The sequence below is a fragment of the Cebus imitator genome, unplaced genomic scaffold (genome assembly GCF_001604975.1).
Source record: "Cebus imitator isolate Cc_AM_T3 unplaced genomic scaffold, Cebus_imitator-1.0 Scaffold331, whole genome shotgun sequence".
Classification (NCBI taxonomy): domain Eukaryota; kingdom Metazoa; phylum Chordata; class Mammalia; order Primates; family Cebidae; genus Cebus; species Cebus imitator.
Genome location: NW_016107646.1, coordinates 1,996,095 through 2,019,495, shown reverse-complemented (window position 1 = coordinate 2,019,495; position 23,401 = coordinate 1,996,095). Strand labels below are relative to the sequence as shown.

The window sequence follows — 23,401 nt, the reverse complement described above, 5'->3', positions numbered from 1 at the left end:
CAGAATTTGGATATATATCTAATCCAGAAAAAGTTACTTAACTAGAATTGAATGTCTGCTAATGACTAGCAGAGTATGGTACTTTTTCACAGGTGGTCTTAGGACATTAATTCATGCTTATTTGCAAGCAAAGTGATACTGGAGAGGTTGGAAAAAAAGACGCTTATTTTATTCAAAGCTAATTTAATCAGTCACTTTATTAAGATAACAAAACCTATGTATTACCCTTTTTAACTTGTGTAAAATTCACAGTGATGTGAGCTATATTAAACTCGGGTATTAGTGAAAATTGGCATTGTAAAACCTGTTGGTAACAGTAGACATCTGTAGGTGGCCAGTAATTCAAGGATACCTTTTATTTTAAACAATCGTTCATATCAATATGCAAAATTACCATAAGATACAAGGATTAATATTTATTTACATTTTTAAAAATAGTTACTCTTGAGGTTGACAACTGTCACTTTCCTAAATGAGTATTACAGAACAAACTGAAAGAGCCGTTTTTCATAGTCAGAATTGTTCATTAAACCTTGCTTTCCAGGAACAATTACAGAGTGACTTCTTAGCCCAACATGTGAGATTTAAAGATCAGAGGTTATTGGGCATGATGGCTCACACCTGTCATCTCAGCAGTTTGGGAGGCAGAGGCAGAGGAGTGCTTGAACTCAGGAGTATGAGACCACCAGCCTGGGCAACAGAGTGAGACCTCATCTCTAGAAAAAAATTTAAAAATCAGCCAGGTATGGTGGTGTATACCTGTGGTGGTGGTGTAGTCCCAACTGCTTGGGAGGCTGGAGTGAGATCACTTAAGTCCAGGAAGTGAGCTTGAGCTGCAGTGAGCCATGATTGTTCCATTGTACTCTAGCCTGGGTGACAGAATGAGACCCTGTCTCCAAAAAAAAAAAAAAAAAAAAAACCAATAATGGGCATTTAAAATTGCATTCTCTTAGCATCTCAAAATTGTAGGTAACAAGCTGCAGACCCAAGTTTAAATGTAATCAGTAAACATGTTCTAAGTTACCGGACGATTTACTGAACATTTAAGATATCTGATGACCCAAGATCTTGAGTCAAACCCATTCTTAGGTGCAAAATATTAGACACTGGGAATATCTTAATGTTTTGTCAAGTCAATTCCACAGAGTAACGATCTGGACTGGTATTGTTAGCATTAATATTGGGGTTCTTGTGTGCTCCACAGTGTACCAGGGAGTTCCCATGATGTATGTTTTGTTTATGGAACCAGGCAAACTCACTTGAGCACTTTGGGACTGGATTCAATAAAGGACAAAAGATTTACTCAAAGTTTGCTTAGTCAAACACAAACTGGAAAAACACTTTTTCTAAAATGCACCTGGACAGTAATGATAGTGTTTTGTAAATTTTAGTAAAATGCAGACTTCAGAGGAAATATACATAGCAGCTTTCAGTAAAAGAATAGCATTGCAGTTAAGTGACAAATATCACAAGCCACAAAGTCCTAAGCATTTCATTTAAAGAATCCTAGGCCTTTGCAGACAAAGGAGCATGAGGCCAAGGTGGTGACTCAGCACAAAAACAGATGCAGCTTGAGGTTTTAACTTTGGTTCTCCACTCTAAGGCCTGGTCACATTCTGTGATGGAACAGTGTTAACAGATCCAAATTATAGTAGAAATTTTTGCAAGTGTCATAGAACAACAACAAAAAAATGCATCTTCTATATGTGGTAAGAACATAAAGGGCCCTGTTAATCATTGTCTCCAAGTGGGAAAGGAGCATTTTTTTTTTTTTTTTTTTGGTCACCTTGAAGTGTCTTTTAAAGGTAAGGATCTAAATACTAAACGAAACTGTGACGCTATAAGAAACTGTTGGCCTTGTGTCCATACTGGATGTTAAAGCTGATGAAGCTTTTTTAAAAAATGGCAGCCCTGTATGGTGGCATGTGCCTGCAGTCCCAGCTGCTTGTGGGTTGAGGTGGGAAGATTGCTTGAACCCCAGAATTTGAGATCAGCATGGGCAAACAGTGAGACCCTGTCTCAAACCCAAAAACTAAATCACACAAGCAGGAATCAATCAGCATCTCAGAGGGGACTCAAGGAAACCCTTTCCTCAGGGCTTTATTTTTCACCATGGTAAATTTACTAATGAAGACCTGAGCGAAATGCGGATCAACCAAGTAATGGTATGTTTTAACAGTGGAGGGGGGAGGTTCTGCAGCCACCACAGGGCATGGTGTTAGCATGGAGGAGCAGCTGGGGGCCAGATGACAAGATGTCTTTGTGATATAGTCCACAAGTCTGTTGTACTGTTGCTCTGACAGTCTCTCTCGGACTCCGTCTACCTAGGATCCAAAAATAAAGATTAATCAATTACTAGACCCTTATGAGAGTTCCGGAACAAAATAATTGTTTTTTTGCCTTGATGAAGTTGTACATTATGCCTTTTAGGTCATCTATTAACGCCATTACCAAAACAATGTTTCCATTTTTTCTCTCAGATAAGGCAATGATAATGCAGTTTTAGCAGTATAACAAAAGCTGTACATGAGACTATCAGTACAGCCTCCTTTGAATAAGCATTTAGTGTTGCGTAAAATTCCCATGTTTGAAACCTTATGATTTGATAACATTCTGCTCATTAATTATTACAACATTTGTCATTGCTCTTTAGCAACCAGCCCAAGAAAAAAAAAATCTTTCCTCTGCATAAATCTAATCAACATTAAACTCAGCACTGAAATAAAAGCTCTGTTTGCCTGGCTCCCCAAACCTCTTCAGATATAGAAGGTCTTAAAGTGGAGAACACCACTTCTTTCAAACCAGTGGCTTTGGACAGAGCATTAAAAAAAATACCATTTGAACTGTAACATTTTCTGATTTTATAAAAGTCCTAGGATTTAAAGCCAGAAAAAATAGAAAAACTGGGCAGTGGAAGGGGAAATTTTTATGGAAAATAGGATGCGAAGTACATTTATGGTTCATAAAAGTCTGGCTCATCTTCAGTGAAACACAAATAGAACTGAGATATACTAGGTTCTTCAGTGAGATTTTCTGAGAAAGCGCTCATCAAAGGCAGTTGAAGCTATAAATTCTTCCCACCCTGAAGTCTGATGGGTATCTAGTGGGTAGATCAAGTGGAGTTGGAAGTTTGCAGTTGTAAGCCACTGATTTGTGAAACTCAGGTAGCCACCAAACTTTCCTTGGATTTTTGCCTACTGAACGTTGGCAAGATTACTCTAGAAAAAGTGGTAATGTAAAGACTTTCTAGTTCTGTGTGTGTGGCCCAGAGATAATGCAATCAAAGTGTCTTAAAAGCTGGAGAAAGCCCTTGTGACAGCAGAGATATAGTAAAGGGGTTTGCTAAAGGAATAAGCAGGGAATCCCTTAGAGTTTGGATCCTGTGGTGTTAAGCTTGGGGAAAAGTCCCAAAAGATTCACTAACAGATGAAAGCTGTGCACCACCAGGCAAAAGCCAGAGCTCTGATATCATTTGATGGGGCCAGAATTCAGCTGGAAAGCTTTGAATACACAAAGATTTAATTGCTCCTCCTGAACAGCAGCACAGGAAAACCCGTGTTGTGAAAGGAACCCAGCCAAGGAATAAATTGACCTTCTGACTCATTCTGAGCCTCTCATAAGGGATTTCAATAATGTGCCAGGCATATTAAGCAATTATTACCCCTAAACTGGTTTCATTTAACCAAGAAAAGCAAATGCTGATTTAAAAAAAATTTCAATCCTGCCATACTTAAATGTACCACATGATGTCATCTACAAATTAATTCCTTCCAAAATTCAAAGGAGCTGTGTTTCCTAGCATCTCGGGCAAAAGCTAAAAAACAGAAAAGTTGTTATACAAAGATCTTAAAATACTGCTTTTAGTCTTCACTGGAAGTGTTCAGAGCAGACAGGCTTCCTTATGTCTGTGGATTATGTTGGGATGCACTAAGAGCCAGGCAGCTTAAGAAAGATCACTGACAAGGCAGTACTGCTGGCCACCCTCCCCTGCCCACTCATTTGAAAATACCTTGGATTACAGCACTTGGGAGGGTTTAGTCTCAGATGCTCTGCAGCATGAGTTTTCGTGGGGGTGGGTAGGAGAGGTTAGGTTATAGACACAGGATTAAGGGAACAGTTACTCCTATTTATGACTTAAGGAGAGAAGTAAAGTGGAATAGAGAAAGCAGAATGTGGAGGCTTAAGGCACACTGGCCCATCCACCTTCTGGCCAGTACCCAGCTTTGGCTGTGTGGGCACAGTGCTTCTGCCCTCAGTCATGTCTTCCCACCTCTGTTTTAGGCCTTCCTTAATACCAACCCTCTTTTAGCCCTGGATACCAGTGGAAAATCAGTGTTAAAAATCGTATCCAGAGCTTTAGTGCTGCTTCCTCTGATGCCACAGTCCCAATAATCTTGGCAACTTTTAGGTGTGGTGACTTCAGATATGACCTCAATAACCCCTAGAGAAACTGAGGTCTGTTCCCCTCTAGCTATGATGATTCTCCACAGTACCTGCCTCAAACACAAAAGAGAAAGATCACAGTTGAAGACAGAGACAGTTCAATGGCAAAAGAATCTCCAGTCTCAAAAGATCTGAAATATTTCCCAAGCAGCTAAGGATGAATGATGGCCACAGGGCCTTGGAGGTTTCTCATTAAGGACTAAAGACTTGACGGTAATGATATCCCTTGCCAAATCCTGTAGCCAGATCACCGCTGCTTTATTGTCAACTGATCAGAAGATTTTGGCAGATCTAGTAAAGTCAGCCTGGACATCTGACCTCTGTTTATTCCCAGAAAGTCATCAACTCGAAGCAGCAATGTAGTCCTGGTGCCAAACCCTAGCTTAAAGCCTGACTATGATCATGATCCAAGAAACTAGAGAAATCTTAAGAGTTGTTGTGGTTGGCCACTTTCCATCTTCTCAGATAATTTTACTCAAACAGTGGTGTGAGGGAGACAGGCTCCCATCCCAGGAAGAGGATAATGAAAGAAGGGATCAGGCAGGATCTGCTGGAGGCAGGTTTGCTGTCCTTTGCTGAGGCCACTCAATCCCCAGGTTAGGGTCAGCAGACTCTAGTTTGCCACTGATCCACCACTGTCTTGCTATGTGAGAAAAGACGTCTGTTTTTAGGTAAATAATTAGGGTCTTACGGATCAGGCCATCATCCGGGAAGGAAGGGCAAAGAGCAGTTTTCTATTAGGTGCACCTGTTTACCCTGGGTTGGACTACAGGAAGCTGAGGTCTTTCTGGTCAGAGCTCACCTCTGACTCCTGACACCCAGTATGCCTTGCCTGAGCATCGTTCCACATTAATTTGTGCATGCCAGAAGCCAGCCACAGAGCTGCCCCAAGAGCCTAAGTGTCATCCCCAGGGGTAACTCTCTGGTAGTTAAGGGCTGGGAAACTATCCTGTGGGAAAGACAACAGCCAGAGAAAACCAGTGGATTTGAAAGACAGACCGACTCCAAAATGTTGATCCTTGAAGTCTCCAGGTTGGGGGGTATGGGAGGGAGTGGAGAGTCTTGTTTCATGATGCCCCTTGCTTCTGCAGTGGGCCTCTCCAGCATCCACAGACCTCCTGCAGCCAGTTGCAGGCCTCAGGCAGCCAAGGACCTGACTTTAGGCTTTCAGATCAGTGGCCTCCTTTGTGGAGTAGTTGCCTGGAATTGCTGCCCCAATCCTGGCCCTTCCTATACCGACCCACTCGTTTTGGAACTTCATTATCATGTCCTGTCCATTGAGCACCCCAGCCCCATGACGGCCAAGTCAGATCAGCCTCATTCAATTCACATGGTGACTTAGCCCCAGACCTTGAGTTCTGCTGGCTGCCTGCGGGGCTCTCCATGTGCACCTCTGGGTGGGGGCTTCCCAGTGCCCTTTTGTAGTGGCCTTCTGGCCTCCACACTCCCACCTCTGGGTAACAGCTCTCCTTGGTCTCCAGCAGCTACCCAGAGGCTGTAGCTCATAAATGCCTGGGTACCATAATCAGCCTGCTTCTCAACCTCCCTGGCAGCTAGTCTTGGTCGCCTTGTTTTCTGAAACATACCTCCACATCACAAGCCACTCTTGGCTGCTTGAGCTGCACTGTGAGTAGATTGTTCTGTTTGCTGTCCTGTGCACAGTCGATCTCTGTGATGGGGAAGGCCTGCTGCTGTGTGTCCTCACTGACACTCACCACGAAGAGCACTTCTGATGTCAGCAGCAAGCACCCTTCATGCTCCTGGCCTGAGCCCCTCACCAGAACCACATCCAGGGCCATGTGTACTTCTGGTCTGCCCAGAGACTGAAGCATTTTCCTGTTTAAAAGGAGAAAAGTGAGGCCAGGGGACAGATTTGAAAAGATGGTCACTTATCAGTGCTCATTATTTACCAATGGATGGGGCAACACCATAGAAAGCTCCCCAAGGGCAAAGGGCCCTCATCAATTATTCATTTTAGCTTGAAATGTAGTTGTCAACTGATTCTGGCTAACAAAACCAGCTTCCTCCTGGGAACAAAGATTGGCTTTGCCTAACTCCTTTTCTTCCCATTAGAAATGACACCTCTAATTAGAGTGCTGGTTCCACAGGGAATCTTAGGCCCTCTAGCAAGACTGGGCTTCTCTGCCAATGTGTGACCTTCCTTGAGTGGTCATGTATGGAGTAGAGGAGTTGTGCAGCCAGCCCCAAACCTGGGAACAGCAGCCTCTTCCTGTCCCTCTACAGTGCACTTGTGCCTGAGATACCAGTGCCAACAATGGCCACTCCTGGGCTCCCTGGAAGCGTGGCTCATTATCTTGAGAGCAAGCCAGGAGCTATTAACATACAGTATGGATGTAAAGTTGAGCAAGTGTCTCAATAATTTTACCAGACATATTTGACATGGCTGTTTGGAGCCTGGTCAGCATGTAGATCACTTGGCTGATAGCGCTGTTTGGGAAGTTGAGAAAGTCCAGCTCCATGTAAAATACCTGTGGTAAGAGAAGTAAGAGAGTTTTACTAGTTTTCTGGAAAACAGTTTCATGCTGCAATGATGTCATCTGCTCAGAGCCATCCATAAAACGTTACAGATCCAAAATGATGTCACATCTTTGGAAGCAAGTGTATAGATAATCTTTAAATATTACAATGCTCTTAACCTTGGTGATCTTGCATTAGTAACAAACTAAAATATGAATGTTACAGTCCAAGCATAGACTAGCAATTAGAGGAAGCAAAAATGCTCCTGAGAGAGGCTGGTCATGAGCAATAGCTTAGACATCATTTGTAATTGATGTGTTAAGAAAAGTCTAGATAGGTCAGTCTGGTATGGTGGCTTATGCCTTAATCCCAGAAGTTTGGGAGGTCAAATCAAGGTGGGAGGATTGCTTGAGTCGAGGAGTTAAGAGACCAGCCTGGGAAACAAAAGTGAGACCCCCATCTCTACAAAAAATAAATTAGCCAGGCATAGTGGTGCACGCCTGTAGTCCCAGCTACTCCAGAGGCTGAGGTGGGAGGATCACTTGAGCCCAGGAGTTGGAGGCTGCAGTGAGCTATGATTGTGCCACTGAATGCCAGCCTGGATGACAGCAAGACCCTGTGTCTTAAAAAATCTGTAGTCAACATGTTCTATTAGTAGGTCTCCTTATATCTCTTGTAAAAATAGATTAAAACCTCTAATGTTATGAAAAAAAAAAAAAAAAAAAAAGTCTAGATTGTTAGTTGACTTCCTTAATATTAATACTTCTTTATCTGTGCTAGGGCTAGTCAGAAAATAAACACAACACACACATAGATATATACAAAGGCACACCCTTTGCCTAGATACAGTATTTAAATGCTAAGTGACTTAATCTAGCCGTTAAACACGAATCCATATACATTTATGAGCATGCGTGGGGTCTCTGGTTTATGACATGCTCTCCCTGGTGCCAGCACCAAATGAGGGCACCCAGCAGCAGCCACACAGGCCTTTACAGAGACTCTGCAGAACCAGAGATGGTACAGCATGTATGCTTTCAGAGGGCTTGTAAATGTTTATAAACGAGGCATAGTCATTAGACTAAGAGTTAGTGGTTTGTAAAACCTTCAGTTTGGTAATAAAAGTTTTACAAGAGTGATAGAAACCAAAAAGGCCATGTGAAGCTCTGCTCTGAGATCCTCTTACATAAGGGAGCATTCCTCAGCCCTGGGAAACACGGTGAGGGACAATGGCATTTTCAAAACCAAAACAATTTATGAAGTATGACTTGACTTTACCTCACTGAGGTCTGCATCAAAAGGAATACTATTTTTATTCATATGTAAGCGCTTGATAAGGGAGAGTTTAACTTTTCCCACTTACAGGTTATAGCAAATCTTATTGTCAGTTTCCCTGTGAGTGAAAATGTCATTCACAGAAGGAGAGGGAAATGAGGGAGACGAGGGAAAGTGAAGAACATGTGCTGACATCTGTGTGGTCTCTTAAAGGATGCTTTCCGAATGGCTGCCTGAGGTATGGGCACTCATTCATCTCTACTCCCTTCCTTTCAGATGCTGTTTTTATGCCCTGATCTGGCTGCTGCTTGTCAGGCCTGCCTTGAAACATCCCATGGGCTTTATGGCCAGATGTGGATGCAGACACAGTGTGCTCACATGTCTGACAAACCAGAGGGCACTCCTGTGGTTTGTGATACTAGCTAGACAGCCTGCTTCATGACCAAAATGATGACACCAATTTTAGGTAAAATGGTAACACAGGTTTATGGAAAGTCACTTTAATGTATTCTGCCAAGAATGCTGAAAATGAGCCTGGGAGGAGGTGCTTCCTTTCACAGGCACCCACTACTCATGTGTGCACACCGTTGCATGGGGAGAGGCCCTGGCACACCCCATCCAAGTGCAAGTAGAGCCCTGCGCCCATGCACTCCACGGCTGTCTGCCTAGGGAAAGGGCTTTTAGTTGTAGATTCTTTGCTTCTGCTGGCCAGGGGACTCAGCCTGGCTGCAGGGAGCGGGATGGTGGTTTTATGGGTGAGAAGGCCACCCCAAACCCAAAGATCCATGTGCACATCCAAACTCTGTCTCATTCTCTACTGCTTCTTAAAGTTATCTTCCCACAACCTCTCTCTCCTTCCACATTTCTCATAGGAAAAAGTCATAATTCTTTTCTCTACTGTATTCTCCATTCTGCCCTCCACCTCTAAACTGGTCACTTTTCATCACAGTCTATCAAGTGTACTGGAAAAAGATTCTATGACATATGTAGACTGAAACTAGTAACTGGTTTCCCAATTCTACAGTTTAATTATTTTTTGTTAGTAGTAAAATTCTACTCTGTAAATAAGCATAGAGAGGTGAAAAAGCCACTAGTTTGCTACTCCTCTGCCGTGTGAAAGGTTACATTATCTTAGGAAACCCTTGGTATAATCATGCAAATCAGTAAAGTCTGGGTGGGCCTGACGGGTTTTCCACCGACTTACCATAGCCAGTCTGTGACACCAGCTCAGCGGCTCCTCCGATGGGCTTTGTGAACACCCCCATGATTCCTTTCCCCACACCTGAGATGACACCCTTGGCCTTGTGTCCTGCTGAAGCCTGTGCCTCAGATGTCTTCTGGAAGTTCTGCATCGGCTGATCAACGATACCAGCAATTGCACCTGGAACAACAAAAGCCCTCGGTAAGGACAGAGGCTTAAAATCCTCAGAAAAGGAAAGGCTCCATCTGGAACATAGTTTTATCTGGATTGAAAATGAGTCCCCACCCTCATTATAAAGGTTTTACTACCCATTTATTTACCAATTATCTACACTGAGGGCAGCAAACATTATCATCACCAAAATACAATGTTCAGACAGTTTGGTTCACACAGTGAGGATCTGTGAAGTTCAGTTCAGAATTTCACAAACCTGTCAGAAATGCAAAGTGTGGCCCATATATCTTTCCTCAGAAATCAGGCAACACAGTTTAGAGGGAGAAGCTAACAATTCCTGAGGAGCAGAGAAAGACTGTTCAGCCTAATACATTTGCACTGACTGATTCAGGAGGATGAAAAACCAGAAGGGGTTAGCCCCTTTTTAATGTTCCACTTTTAATAATAATCATAACAATCATAATAATTTAGTAGTATTAATAGATTAATACATAAGAGTAATTTGATATATTGATTATTTTGATTATAGGTAATCTATCTTGAATGCTTACGAGGTCTGGGGACCATGTTCAGGAGATTTTCCCAAGATCATACAGCTGTTAAGTGCACAGAGGGTCTGAGTCACAGCATAGCTCTTAACCACCAAGATATTCACTTACCCTGTTTATAAAACAGGCTCTTCCTCTTTGCCAATCTTGGAAAACCTTTCTCTCTCACTTGAATTGAGGTTTGGCCACTTACTCCTCCTTGAGAATAGCGACCAAAATACCCTTTGCAGCCCTGCTCCCACAGCCGCAGCACAGGACATTGCCTGCACTGAGCCTGAGGGTTACAGATGAAAGGAGCCCCTCAGGCAGTCCTGTGGCTACAGCCCCTTGCTCCTCCTACTTGGAGAGGCCAAACATGAGAGCTAAAAAAGCCTCACCATTCTGATTTTTTTCATGATGGAGTGGAGGGTTCCCTGACTGAGAAAGAAGGGAACATTTCTTTAAAATTCTTGACAGAATTCTCTGTTTTCAACTCAAAGCTGCTAGGATTGGTGAAAATGCTCCAGCTGTGCACATAACATCAATTGTAAAGGAAATGTTCTTCATGGACTCCATTCCTCTAGGTTTTCATAGAGCCATTTAAGTATATGCACTAACATTCAGAATGAGCTGAGGCGAGAGGCCTGTTTCCCAGCCTAGAGTTGTGCTGCCCAAACCATCTACAGAAACCACAAGGGTGAGCAGAGGAAGCTGCTCCCGGCGGGCCCAGACAGCCCCAGCTGTCAAGGGTGAGGGGCAGACAGCCAGGCCTGGCTTTGGCTGGGAGCGCCCCTCACTTGCCAGTGACACTCCATTCTCCATCTGGAAGATCGGAAGTCAGAATGGCCACACTGAGGGACAGGCAGGAACCCTGGGTCTTCTCTTCTAGTCACCTCAGCAGATTATCCAAATGAACAGCATCAAATCAGAGGGTGGAGTCACCCGCACAGGGCATTGATGGCCACCTGCTCCAGCACACACAGGTATTGGGTGAAGCCTCCTTTGTTCTGCTCTTCCACTTTCTCCAGCCACAGCGAAGGCTCCAGTTACTGTGGCTTTGACAGATACGACTGTTCGGGCAGCCCCCAAAGTGAAAAGCCTGAACCCCATGACAAGGTGTTAGATTCTGAGAGTCAGAGAGGGAGCTGTGGGACCACCTGCCCCAAGCTTAGCAGCAGACCCTTGAGGGGGAAAGCTGGCCTGTCACACACACCAACACCTCTCCGGCCACCAGGTGCCTTATCTCCCTCTGTGCTCACAAGCTGGAGAACAGAGAGGCCGGAAAAGCGCAGCCGCTTCATGGTCCGTGTAGCCCTGCTTTGAGAGAGGCAGCTTCTCATAGAGCCTGGAATAGCTCTTCTCTGAAGTATAATCCAGCTAAATCCCACAACTGGTAAATTATTGACTGTCATAGACTCAAACTCTGCTCGAAGGCTTTCAGGAGTGGAAACTGATCCCAAGACTTGCCTGCTGGCGTCAGGCCCGCGGGGTGGGCAGCCACATGGAGATGGCTGTGATCTGATGAAGCCAGTGAGGAGGGAAGAGCGTGCCTGGGAGGGGTTTCCAGGACTGAGTGAGTGCTGCATGTGGCACAACACAGAAGCGACTGCCTGTTGTGCCTTGGAAGAAAGAGGAGGGGGAGCAGGAAGAAGAGGAAGGCCTTCATTACGGAGTGGGAAACCATCAGGCCTTCCCTCGCCTCTTTCTGTCACTTGCTCCTAAGCCTTGGGCAGAACTTGGTCACTGAGCTCTGGAAGTTCCTGGTGATGTGGCTGTTTTGATGCTGCCTTTCCCATGTGGTGTAATTTTGTTTCTGGCATTTTTTTGGTCACACTATCAGAAACACAGGCATAAGATGGGATACCACGACACACCTCGCCATTCTGGAAAGAAACGAGACCCACAGAATATACTGCAACATTCCAGCTCGGCGCTGCTTTTTTGACCAGAACAGATGAGCAAACTGAAAAGGAAGCACTTTTGCCTGCTGTTCCTAAATTCCCCACTGACTGTAGTATACATCAGTCTGCTAATGGCAGACAGTGGTATTGGAGGGATGACTCTTACGTGCTGTCTCTTGGGATGTGCAACTCTTGAGTCACTCCCTCAGAGGGGACTTTTTTTTTCTTTTAACAATGTAAAGAGGTTTTTAAAAAATTGTATATATGTAACATTTGCCAAAATTATTTAAAGTCAATAAATTTTTATTCAAGGAATTCCATGTTGTGATATTTTCCACTGTTCAACAAGGTTACTTTAGATCCTCTAAAGAGCTGGAGTGAAAAGATTTCTTTTCAAGTTAGCCCTTTTTCATGAAACTGTTGCTTATTTTAATCCAGTTGTCCTGTCAGCCCATACTTCTTTTATTTTGGCTTCTGTCATCTCCTCTTAATATGGATATACTGATGAAGACTTCAAAATTCGTCAAGAATCACTGGGTCTAATTTCTTCAACCAATTTACTTTAGGGTCCTTTTTACTGTAGGTGGTGGATCTGCCTGGTTCTCAATTTGACACCCTCTCTTAACATATTCATCAAATCATATTAACTCCTAAGCGATCACACTCAAGAATAGTACAGGTTTGGAAATATGCCAATACCTTTAACTCCAGACATCCTGTTCTCAAGATAAAAGCCTTTAAAACAAAAAGCCATCTTATATATCAAGTCAACATGAAATTGGAATGCAAAAGTAATATTGCTGAGGATTTCCCTCATAACTGGAGGGGACTTTTCCGATTCACCTGATGGAGGCCTGTTTTGCTGGGATTCCAGATGGCATAGCCAAAAGTGGCCAAGAGAGGTGGGTTGGTCTCTGGGGAATCCAGCAGCACGTCACAAACCAGGAAGTGACCCAAAAGAAGCAGGGATCAGAGAAGCAATTCTTGACATCCTGGTTTTGGTGTTCATGAGAAAGTATCAGGTCTGGGAGGAAACACGGAATGCAGCTGTGATGCAGAGCTTCACGTCCATTCTCAGTGCAGGCTCCAGAGTGTAATAGAAAGTGAGGGTGTTTGGGGAACAAATCTGGTAGATGCAGGCAAGGCTGATGCCAATACTGCAGGCTAAACAGAATTTTTCCAAGAGCCAATGCTTTTGGAAAACTGTCATGGAGCTCATCCAAAAGGCTCTGTGGCATCTCTCAGCCAGCAGATACTTTTCCTTGCTGACCTGGGGCAATGCGGCTGGGCATATAGCTAAAGACTTCCTTCAATTTTCAAGAGCCTCATAATGCTCCACAGTGTCCCCGTGAGGGTGAAGCAGAGTCAAGAAGGCCCACCAAACCCATAAACATTGAGGGGAAATGTGTTTTTTCCTCTACTGGAACTTGTAATTGTTCAATCTCCCCACATCCTGATTATTTCCAGGCCTGGAGCCCCGCAGGGGTAGGTGACATGGTAGGAAGGCCCAGGCTTCTGTCCTTGCTGGAGGTTTGACCCGGCCAAGTCACTTCCCCTCATCCAAAGTGGTGAAGTTGTGAAGTTCTGTAGAGAACTGAAGATCGGAGACAGGGCAAGTCCTTTCAAGCTCATCTTTTCTACCCTTTGCTCTGCACTGCTTTGGGTCACTTTGATCTCTGGGAGGCACACATTCCCTCAGATGTGCAGAAGGCACATTGCCAAGCAATGCAGTTTTAAATTCCATTGCAAACAAATAAACAAAAAATATCCTTGAAAATCCTGCCCTGAAAACGTTTAGCTCTGAAGCTTCCTTTTTATAGATTTCTTTAAAGTAACTTATTTTCAAACATTTGTAATATTTTGAAATATCCATAGCAATCTTCACCTCTAACTATACCATCTGGCTGCTCTACAAACAATAATTGCTCTGAGTCAGGCTGATCTCAAAAAAGTAAAAGGACAAAGTGGGCTCTTCACTGAAGTTTACATGACACTTGCATGTTGCTCTAGTGCTTCTCAAGCAAAAGCAAGCATCTCAACATGTGTGGGAGTGAGGGAGCCAGTGCTTGAAAAGAGTTGCCCATCACGCTCTTCAGAAAGCAAACAGTCGGACACCGCTGTCCTCATGCAGACACCACTGCGCTCACAGGGGGTCCTATCAAATTAGGATTTCCTTTGAAGAACTTTAGTGAGGCCCAAGACACATTTCATACACAAAGCAAAGGCACTGCATGGGCAGCTGTGCAGGTGAGCCCCCGGCGGGACACACTGCAGGAGTCAGGGCAAGTGCCTTACCTTCTCTGAACGTTTCCCGGCCATCCCCAGGGAGAAGGTGAAGTTGCCCAATCCTGGGAGACCATGCACCTCAGCCTGCTGGAGTCAGACAGGCAGGAGGCCCCGCAGCCCCTTACCAAGCAGGCTGATGCCCAGCCTGGACAGGCCCTGTCGGAGCCCCTCGCCCAGGCTCTCGGGGAGCTGCCGCCGCCACTCCTCCTGCCGGTTGTAGTGCTCCTCATCCAGCGAGAGCCGGTCCATGTTCCGGGCCAGGCTTGTGGCCAGGTTGGTGATGGATGTGAGGGTACCTGAGGGAAAAAGGGCACAGGGTTGGCCTCCTTGTCACATATATCATGGACCCCAAGGCAGCAGTTTTGGAGGCAGCAGGAGCACTTGTGGCCCCTCCGGGACATGCACAGTGGTGGGTGATAGTGGTTCCCTTTCAGGCAATTTGATGCAAGAGCCTTAAGAAAAGAGGTAAACCACCGGGGCCGTGGCTCACGCCTGCAATCCTAGCACTTTGGGAGGCCAAGACAGGAGGATTGCTTGAGCCTAGCAGTTTGAGACCAGCCTGGGCCACATGGTAAAATCCCGTCTCTAAGAAAAGTCAGAAAATTAGCTGGGTGTGGTGGTGCACACCTGTAGTCTCAGCTACTCAGGAGGCTGAGGTGGGAGGATCGCTTGAGCCCAGGACATCAAGGCTGTGGTGAGCTGTGATCACACCACTGCACTCCAGCCTGGGTGACAGAGTGAGACCTTGTCTCAAATAAAACAAGTAAATAAAATAAAATAAGATAGAAAATGAGGCAAAGATGAACACTTGCCCACAGGGGTGATGACACTCTTCAAAGGGTAAGAATCTCAGGCTCTAGAAAGCAGCCTAGAGTTTCACATGAAGCTATCCTTCACTATAATTGTCAAGGTTTGGTTAAAACAGTATTTGGCTCACGCCTGTAATCCTGCACTTTGGGAGGCCAAGGCCGGCAGATTACCTGAGGTCAGGAGTTCAAGACCAGCCTGGCCAACATGGTGAAACTCTGTCTCTTCTAAAAATACAACAATTAGTTGGGTGTGGTGGTGCATGCCTGTAATCCCAGCTACTTGGGAGGCTGAGGCAGGAGAATTGCTTGAGCCCAGGAGACAGAGGTTGCAGTGAGCTGAGATCATGCTGCTGTGGTCCAGCCTGGCTGACAGAGCGAAACTCTGTCTCAAACAAAACAAAACAAAACAAAACAAAACAAAAAACACAAAACAAAACAAAACAAGACAAAACACCAGTTAGGACTGATGCCTTCACTGAAGCCCAATTTTGAAGGTTAAAATCTGCCTGTTCTGATTTTAAAGGGTAAGGTTATATTGTTGATTTTTAAAAAGATTATAAATATATCAATTTAGGAATATATTTTATTCCTTCTCTATAACTTCAGTCATAACAAAGGGAGATACTAAACCTTATTGCTTGCCATTCTGAGGATGTAATTATTGTGCCATGGAGAATATGTACAGTTTTGATAGGATGTTAACTAAAAAAAGAGGGGAATAAAGGGGGTAAATCATGTGAGAGCCATGAATCTGTCTGGTTTTCCTAAGAAAAGCTATTTTGGTATCTTGCTCACAACAGCCACAATTCCCTCTAGCAAGTCTGCACATCTTAGTGAGAGAAACTGAGTTGAGTTTCATGGACAGATCTGGACGCTAACAAACTAGCTCATCTGTTATTGCAGGTCCAGTTTCAGGAAGAAATGGTCAATGTCGTTTTTGCAGCTGCATCTTTACCAGTAATCAGAAAAGAAAAATATCTGTGTGCGCCATACATACAGATACCAACAAACTAAACAGATTTTGCTAAGAGAAGGCGAGAACAAGTGTAAAAAAAAACATTCAATGAGTCAGTATGCTGAAAATACCGCTGCAGTTCAATTTAGCAGGTGTTGGTTGTCTTATTTTAACATAAAAACAACAGAACCACAGAGATTCCAGTGTCAAGAGTGAGCGGTCTGCCAGTGACTCAACGGATGAGTTTCTGCAGCTCAGCCCCTAGGCCTCCCAGATGATTTGAGGCCTGGGGGAGTGTCCTTTTCATTGTCCGTGGAATTTGTTTTTATGACTCTGGCTGTTCTCTTGCCAGTCCCCCACCCATAGTCCCTCACCCCCTCTATGGATCACGGATTCTCATATTTCAAGCTCAAATCTTCTTTTGAGGCCTTCCAGAGACTTCCACAACCTGTCCTATGGCCTATGGTCAGATGCCTTTTATGGAGAAGAAGCCCTTTGCCCTGTTTTCCCTGCCTCCCGCTGAGAAGAAAAGGGGACTCAGATGGCCCTTGTTAGTTCCCAAGTCTCTGCCAACCTGACCAAAATAACATCAAGCAAACACACGGATAAAACTAAAACACTGTCCTTGCGGGAAGCGCTTTGGTTTCTGTGCCCGATGACCCATCTGGGCCACAAGATGGCACTGTTTACGTGGCGTGCTAGAGAAAAGTTGGCTGTTTCACCCCCAAATCCGCTTCCATGTCAGAATGTATTCATATCCTTAAGAAAGTTATGACAACTGTATCTACATTTAAAAAAATATGATGAGGCAACACAGTGTAGGGTTTCTGATGTTTAGCAGAAATCCTGAACATCTTTAATATTTCTGTATTTATCACATGGAATAACAATTGAGCCAATCCTTGTTCTCCCAATGGGAGGCTTAATATTCTGAAGTTTCTGAAACATTTTCACACACCACAGGCAAGTAGTGATCTGTTCAAAACATAAGACATTATATATGAGCTTTGTTGCAAATCCAAACTCTCACTGCAAGCTAACAGGCCAAACAAAGCCAGAGGCAATCTGAATGCATTTAAAACTTTAACACATTTAAAATAATAATAATAATAATAATAAAAGACAGGGAAGGAGTGAAGGCATTATTACAAGGAATGGAAACCACTACCTTTGGAGATGTGCTTTACAAATGATGTGGTCCCTCTGGAGACGCCACTCACAAAAGCTCCGGGGCCCCGGGTCAGCCCCTCATACGGAAGCCTGAAGAAGTCAGCGACCCCGTTCCCGATGCTTCTCACTAGGCTCACAGGGCTGCCAAGAATCTCCAGAGAGCCAACTACCCAGCCTGCAACAGACCAGAGGGAAGGGGTGATTGAAATCTCAAATGCAGAACTTTCAACATTTGTGAAAAAGTGACCCATTTTTCCTGCAATTTTTTTTCACACTAGAGTTGGGAAAGTAATCATTTCTTTGGAAGAAAATAAGGGAAATAAGTCATTCCTGGTGAATTCATAAATGGCAAACTTTCATACTTTATATAAATCAAAGTGATCCTCTGATGGCCCCACAAATGGCTTTAATATGACTGCCTTGACCAGCCTCCCATGTTCCTGCTGAGAGGGGTCCACATGCTGGGGACACACTCTGCCATCACCTGAGGAAGGGTGCTTTCTTGGGCTGCAGGTGTTTGCAGGTGGGAGGTTCTCTCTGAAGCCTCCCCAGGGCAGCAGAGGCACCAGGATAGGAGGAGATACCTGGTTGGGGGCAGCCAGATGCTCAGTGGGGTGTCGCAAAGGGGATGCTAACTTCTGACAAGGATGGAGGGGTTGTTTTTAATCTTTCCCAATCCTAATGAGTTGAGTGCTTCCCTTTGGAACATAGCTAGAGCCAGACAAATGTCTCCCCTTCAACTCCAGCTCCGATTATGTAAACACTAGTGACAGGGACACCTTTTTTTTTTTTTTTTTTTGCAGACAGACTCTCACTCTGTTGCCCAGGCTGGAGTGCAGTGGCGCAATCGCAGCTCACTACAACCTCTGAATCCCAGGTTCAAGCTCAGCTCACTGCAACCTCTGAATCCCAGGTTCAAGCAATTCTCCTGCCTCAGCCTCCCAAGTAGCTGGGATTACAGGCACATACCACCATGCCCAGCTGTCGTGTGTGTGTGTGTGTGTGTGTGTGTGTGTGTGTGTGTGTATTAGAGATGGGGATTCACCATGTTGGCCAAGCTGGCCTTGAACTCCGAGACAGGAACATTCTGATGAGGTTAGTGAGAGGGGAGTGTTCCCTGTGCATGTCCCAGGAGAGCAGCCTGGATCTGGTTCCTCCTGAAGCTTGGGCTGGCGAGGAGGTGGCTGCTGCTCTGCAGCTGCACCCCTTGGGAACGTGGCTGTGTGTGGAGTCCGGTGGGCAATACCCTTACTTGCTTCTCCGGGGTGGGGATTTGGGGCTGTAGACCCCAAGGACTGGAGAGGCAAGTGAGGACACAGGAGAGGAGGAGTCCAGAAAGATAGCTTTCTCCAGGAAGCCACTAATCTCCCCAGCCTGGTGCTCGGAGCCCTGTAATGGGAAGGGCATGGGGACAGGACTGGGTGGGAGCCATCCCTCCCTCACCAGCGGGCTCTGAAGCGGAGGACAATCCTGTGACAGAGACCCTCAGCTCAGGGATCTGCGGGGATCGGGAAGATGAAGGTACAAGAGCCAAGCCGAGGTCCTGAAGAATCCCATGCCCAGCCCATGTAGAGACGGACATTCTTACATTTGGAGCCCTCCTCCCTTCTCTGGAATGTTAGGATAGTAACACTAGGGTTTAGGGCAAAGCAGGGAATAATTTCTGGAAGATAAAGACTACAAATTAGAGGCTCTATGGATGCCAGGCATTCCACACGTTTAATTCTCACAGTAACTGCAAGAAAAGTATTCGCTCCCTTCAAATCAATGCAGGTTAGCTGGTGACTGAGCTGCTGCCTGGGTCCGGGAATGCGCGAGGCACAGGAGGCAGAGGGGAATGCGACATGGTGGTGCTGCTACCACGGCCTCACAGGCAGGCAAAGGGAGGCTGAGGCGTGGAGACTAAGCCACCTGCTCACCGTCTCCTGGATGATCAGCCTGTGGGCTGGGTTTCTAACACAGTTTTCCTGATTCTGAAGCCCACCCACCTCTTCCTTCTGTAAGCTCATGCTGCAAAGAGTCAGCAAGGGAGCTGGAGAGGCTGTGGAATATTCCTCCGTGGAAGGACTTCTCTACAGGTTAAGAAACAGCAGATTCCCTTTAGCATGGAATGGCTATAAGGGCAAACCTAAAGGCAGAAAGTTGGTCTAGAAACATCTTAATTCCCCTTCTCACCAATGAGTCTGTGCATAATAGAAAGGAGAGTAGCCATGGCCAAGCAGAGTCCCCCAAGACAGGCCTGTTCGGGTGGGTGCCGCGGGCACAGAGGGAGTGGGAATCCAGCCTCTCGCTCCCGCCAGCGGCAGGCCCTCCCCCGTCCTGTGGGCCACATGAAGGGTGGGATTGGAGCCCTGGAAGTCTGAAGCCACTGCCTGATGGAAGGGCTATGTGTAGGCCAGAGCTACACCTCAGTAGCATCTGAGCTGGCCAGAAAAGGGCAGACAGTATCCAGAAGTCCTCCTTTATTGTCCTCCAAAAGCGAATCTATCTTTTGCTCATGCGTTTGGAAATTGTGTTGGGGAAGGGGGTCTGCCTAGCTCCCATCACACTGAGACTTGGGGTTGGAGAGGGGCCTGGGGAAATGATAAAGGCCACATGCTTTCCTTCAGATAGGGTCAGTTACTAATTTCCAACTACTGTTTATTTGTATTTTTGTTTTTATTCTGCCTCTTTCACCCATAATTTTTTTTTCTTTTTAGTTGTTTCTTTATTTTTAAAACCTGTTCCAGTTGATACCACAACTTTCCTTGACCTAGAAATGAGGTCAGGGTGTTTTCCACTACAGGCAGGGGCCCTCTGACCCAGGTGAGATGTGGGTGGGCAGCTTGCCCCCCCTGCAGCCAGCCCTCCCCCTCCCCTTAGAAGGATGCTAACCTGGGAGTCTGGAGCCTCAGCAGCTTCCCATTTCCTACTCCTTCCATCACTGCTTTCTTTCAGATGGTCTTCAGATCGCCCATAGATTTTTAATGACTGTGTTTCCAACAGGCTCTGAAAACTTGGCCCACTGCATTAGAATCCCTAATCTTGGTATACAGTGAGATTAGAATGTCAGCTTAAGAGGATTTTTAGGTGAATTGTATAAAATTCAAATAGAATGTTCTTGTGAAAGCTCATTAAAAATATAAACCAAAACAAAGAGAGCTCGTTTTTAGCACATGGGCTGCAGGGACAGTTACTTGGTGCCACAGGTCAAGATTCCCTGCAGCTCACCGCACTGCAGCGTCGTGCAGAGACTGAATGGGAGCCATCGTCCTTGCCAGGCCTCAGACTGGAGCTCAGAAACCCACGTGCCTTCTTCTCACGTGAAAAGCAAAGGCTCCCTGAAGGGAAAGTTCCTGGAATTGTATATAAATATACCTATCTATTAAATTTGAAATGTGAACTGCTTATTTTAAATGAGTTTTTAGCATGAGGGAAACGCTTTCTTCGTTGTTGTGCAAGGTATCAAGACAGCAGGTCCCGCAGGACCCTTTCCCTGATCTTGTCATTATCTTTTATAAAAGAGTCTAGATAACCCTAGTAAGTCTATAAATTTCATTATGGAAAAAAATGTAATCTTACCAATATGGCAACAACACAGGTCCATTTACTGCTACAATCTTAATCTTATATGGGAATGCATTCACCAAGTACAACATTACAAAGAGGACAGAACAAAGGCTCTCTCCTCTGCGACTTTCAGAAAGTAAGATTTCCATGTTCTTTATTGGAAAGGGCTGACAAGACTAACTCTGGATGCTGTTCTTTGCTTGAATTCCTGGGAGCCCAATTATCAAACTAAAACTGCTTTAGAGTGAACTTGGCTCAGGAGCACACAGTGTGATGCCAATTACTGTAACATATCCTGAGATCACATGGTTCCCACCACTCAATCCTTATTTAGTTTTTGGGACAAGGTCTTACTCTGTCACCTCTGCTGGAGTGCAGTGGTGTGAGCATAGCTCACTGCAGCCTCGAAGTCCTGGGCTTGAGGAATCCTCCCACCTCTGCCTTCCTAATAGCTGGGACTACAGGTGCATGACACCACATCTGGGTAGTTTTTTTAACCTTAAGTTTTTGAAGAGATGAGGTTTCACAGTGTTGGCCAGGCTGGTCTTGAATTCCTGTGCTCAAGTGATCCACCTCAGCCTCCCAAAGTGCTGGGATTACAGGTGAGAGCCACTGCACCCGCTACCCACCAGTCAGTCTCTAGTCTACAGTAGTCCCTCTATGAAATTTTGTATGTATGTTCAAGCCACCCCTTACAGACGTTTCCAGCCAGACTGAAAAGGGAATCCTTACCTTTCTCACTGAGTCCCTGAGAAACAGCAGTCCTCGGCCTGCAAGAGGCCACTTGCCTGGCCCCAGAGAGTGGTAAGGCCAGATCAAGGGCCATTCCTTCTCTTTGAGCTCAGGTCTATGGAGAGGCCGAGACACCCACAGCTTTCCCTTTACCAGCTGTTTAGACAGGCAATGCAGCACTAGATAGATAGAGGGCTCAATGTGTGTCTTACGAGCACACAAATCCTCTGAATTTCTCACCTACTGCTATTCATGAACAGCAATGAAGAAAACTAATAAAACGAGAACTGGACTCCTTTGTAGGCCCAGGGACTGAAGACCTGGGCTAGTTTTCTTGGTTGCTCTAGTGTGCTAAGAAAGGGCTCTGTGCTTGCAAGGCGCTAAAAAAGTGTTTGCTAAACTGAACTAAAATTCTAAGTTATAAAACAGCTACTACTGCTGAATGTTTATTAAGTGCCAAGCAAAATGCTGGGTACCTCACATATTTTCAACTGTCCGCTCAGAAATCTTCAAAGCCATTTTATCGATGACAAAATGGAGACTCAGGAAGGTTCAATAACTTGCCCGAAGTCTTACACTTAACAGCGGCAGGCTCTAGATTTAGATCCAGTTCTGTGTAGCTGTAAAGCTCACGTATATCACCTCTAGCCAATGGCTTCCTTAGGTCTTGAAATGAGGTGCTACCCCAAAGCATGTCATTTCTACCCAGGCTCTAGCTCATCACAGACCCTCAGCTTGTGTCCTTACCTGCTCTAAAAAGGGCCCCAGCAGCATAGTGCATTGCCAGTGCGTGCACAAGCTGCCTTGCAGTGGTGAAGATGGGTCCTCTTTCAAACACCGAGAAGGAGAGAGGAGTGTGGTCCGAGGCTATGTACAGCTTAAGAGAAGCGTGGATACTGACAAGCAAATTCACCGGCTGGATCACCAGTTTCCGTAACTTCACAGGATTCACCAAGGCCCTGGCGTGCTGTGTGACCTGCACGGGCAACATCTGTTTATCCCTGGAGAGGTGCGTGGAGTGACCAGCCAACCCGCTGTTAGGAAGGTAAGTGTCAAACAAAGTCTTGATGTAATATACAAATGTGTCTTCCACATATAACCGAGCAGGTTTTAATTCAAAGCTGAACTCGTTAATATCACAGAGGATGCTCCTGCCTTCACTTAAGGTGATGCAAAGTTTGATAAAACATTTTTCCTTGTATTCTTCCAAGTCTTTGTTGGATATGAAGAGACTCTGAATTTTAGAACACTGAATGGGTTCTGCTTTTTCTCCCTGGCAGACTAAGACAGCAAAGTGGAAATTGGACTTGTTATAAAGCTGGTTGTCTAGCTGCAGGTCCCCACAGTAGATCTCTACACAGTAAAATTCAAACAATGGGGCCACAGGCTCTTCCCTAGGGAGGGGACCAGCCTCCGGGGCCATGCGAAGAAAAACATTGTCCAGTGTGAGTCTCAGAAGCTCAGCTGATGCTTTGTGGTGGCTGAGGTCATCAAACACTGCCAGGCTCAACTGAGTGATGAACATTTTGAATGTAACGATCTTCTCCAGGGCTCTAGAGGAGAAAGGGAAAAGAACATTAGTCTCCCCCACTGCCTTTTCTTTTTTCTTTCTTTTTAAATGACAGTTCCCTATTAAATACCTCCTGATGGGACATCAGATTCTCATAAGAAACAAGAACTTAATTTTCAGTACATTGTGTCTGGACAGAGCCAGTCACACTCCAACAGTATTGGGAAGTGTTCCCAATGGGACGATCACAGCTTCTTGTCATGTTTCTGTATGTTTCCCTTATCAACACCAGATTTTTACTACAACATCACTCTGGTCTTTGTGTACTGATTCTTTATCATGATGATCACAAGACAGAGATAATAAAATAACCAAGACTCCCTAAATTGAG

At 45.2% G+C, this 23,401-nt stretch overlaps 1 protein-coding gene across 1 annotated transcript in view; it reads right to left on the bottom strand.

Moving 5' to 3' along the window:
• Nucleotides 1–179: 179 nt before the first annotated feature.
• Nucleotides 180–23,401, bottom strand: part of VPS13B (vacuolar protein sorting 13 homolog B) — an 829,147-nt gene continuing 805,925 nt past the window's right edge. Inside the window, exons 53-59 of the mRNA XM_037730112.1 lie at nucleotides 22,248–23,053; nucleotides 17,218–17,394; nucleotides 14,411–14,581; nucleotides 9,401–9,577; nucleotides 6,830–6,932; nucleotides 6,030–6,279; nucleotides 180–2,324 (exon numbers count right to left, since the gene is read on the bottom strand). Of these exons, the coding sequence (XP_037586040.1) occupies nucleotides 2,076–2,324; nucleotides 6,030–6,279; nucleotides 6,830–6,932; nucleotides 9,401–9,577; nucleotides 14,411–14,581; nucleotides 17,218–17,394; nucleotides 22,248–23,053 (1,933 nt within the window). The 3' untranslated portion in view covers nucleotides 180–2,075. The remainder of the gene's footprint in view (nucleotides 2,325–6,029; nucleotides 6,280–6,829; nucleotides 6,933–9,400; nucleotides 9,578–14,410; nucleotides 14,582–17,217; nucleotides 17,395–22,247; nucleotides 23,054–23,401) is intronic.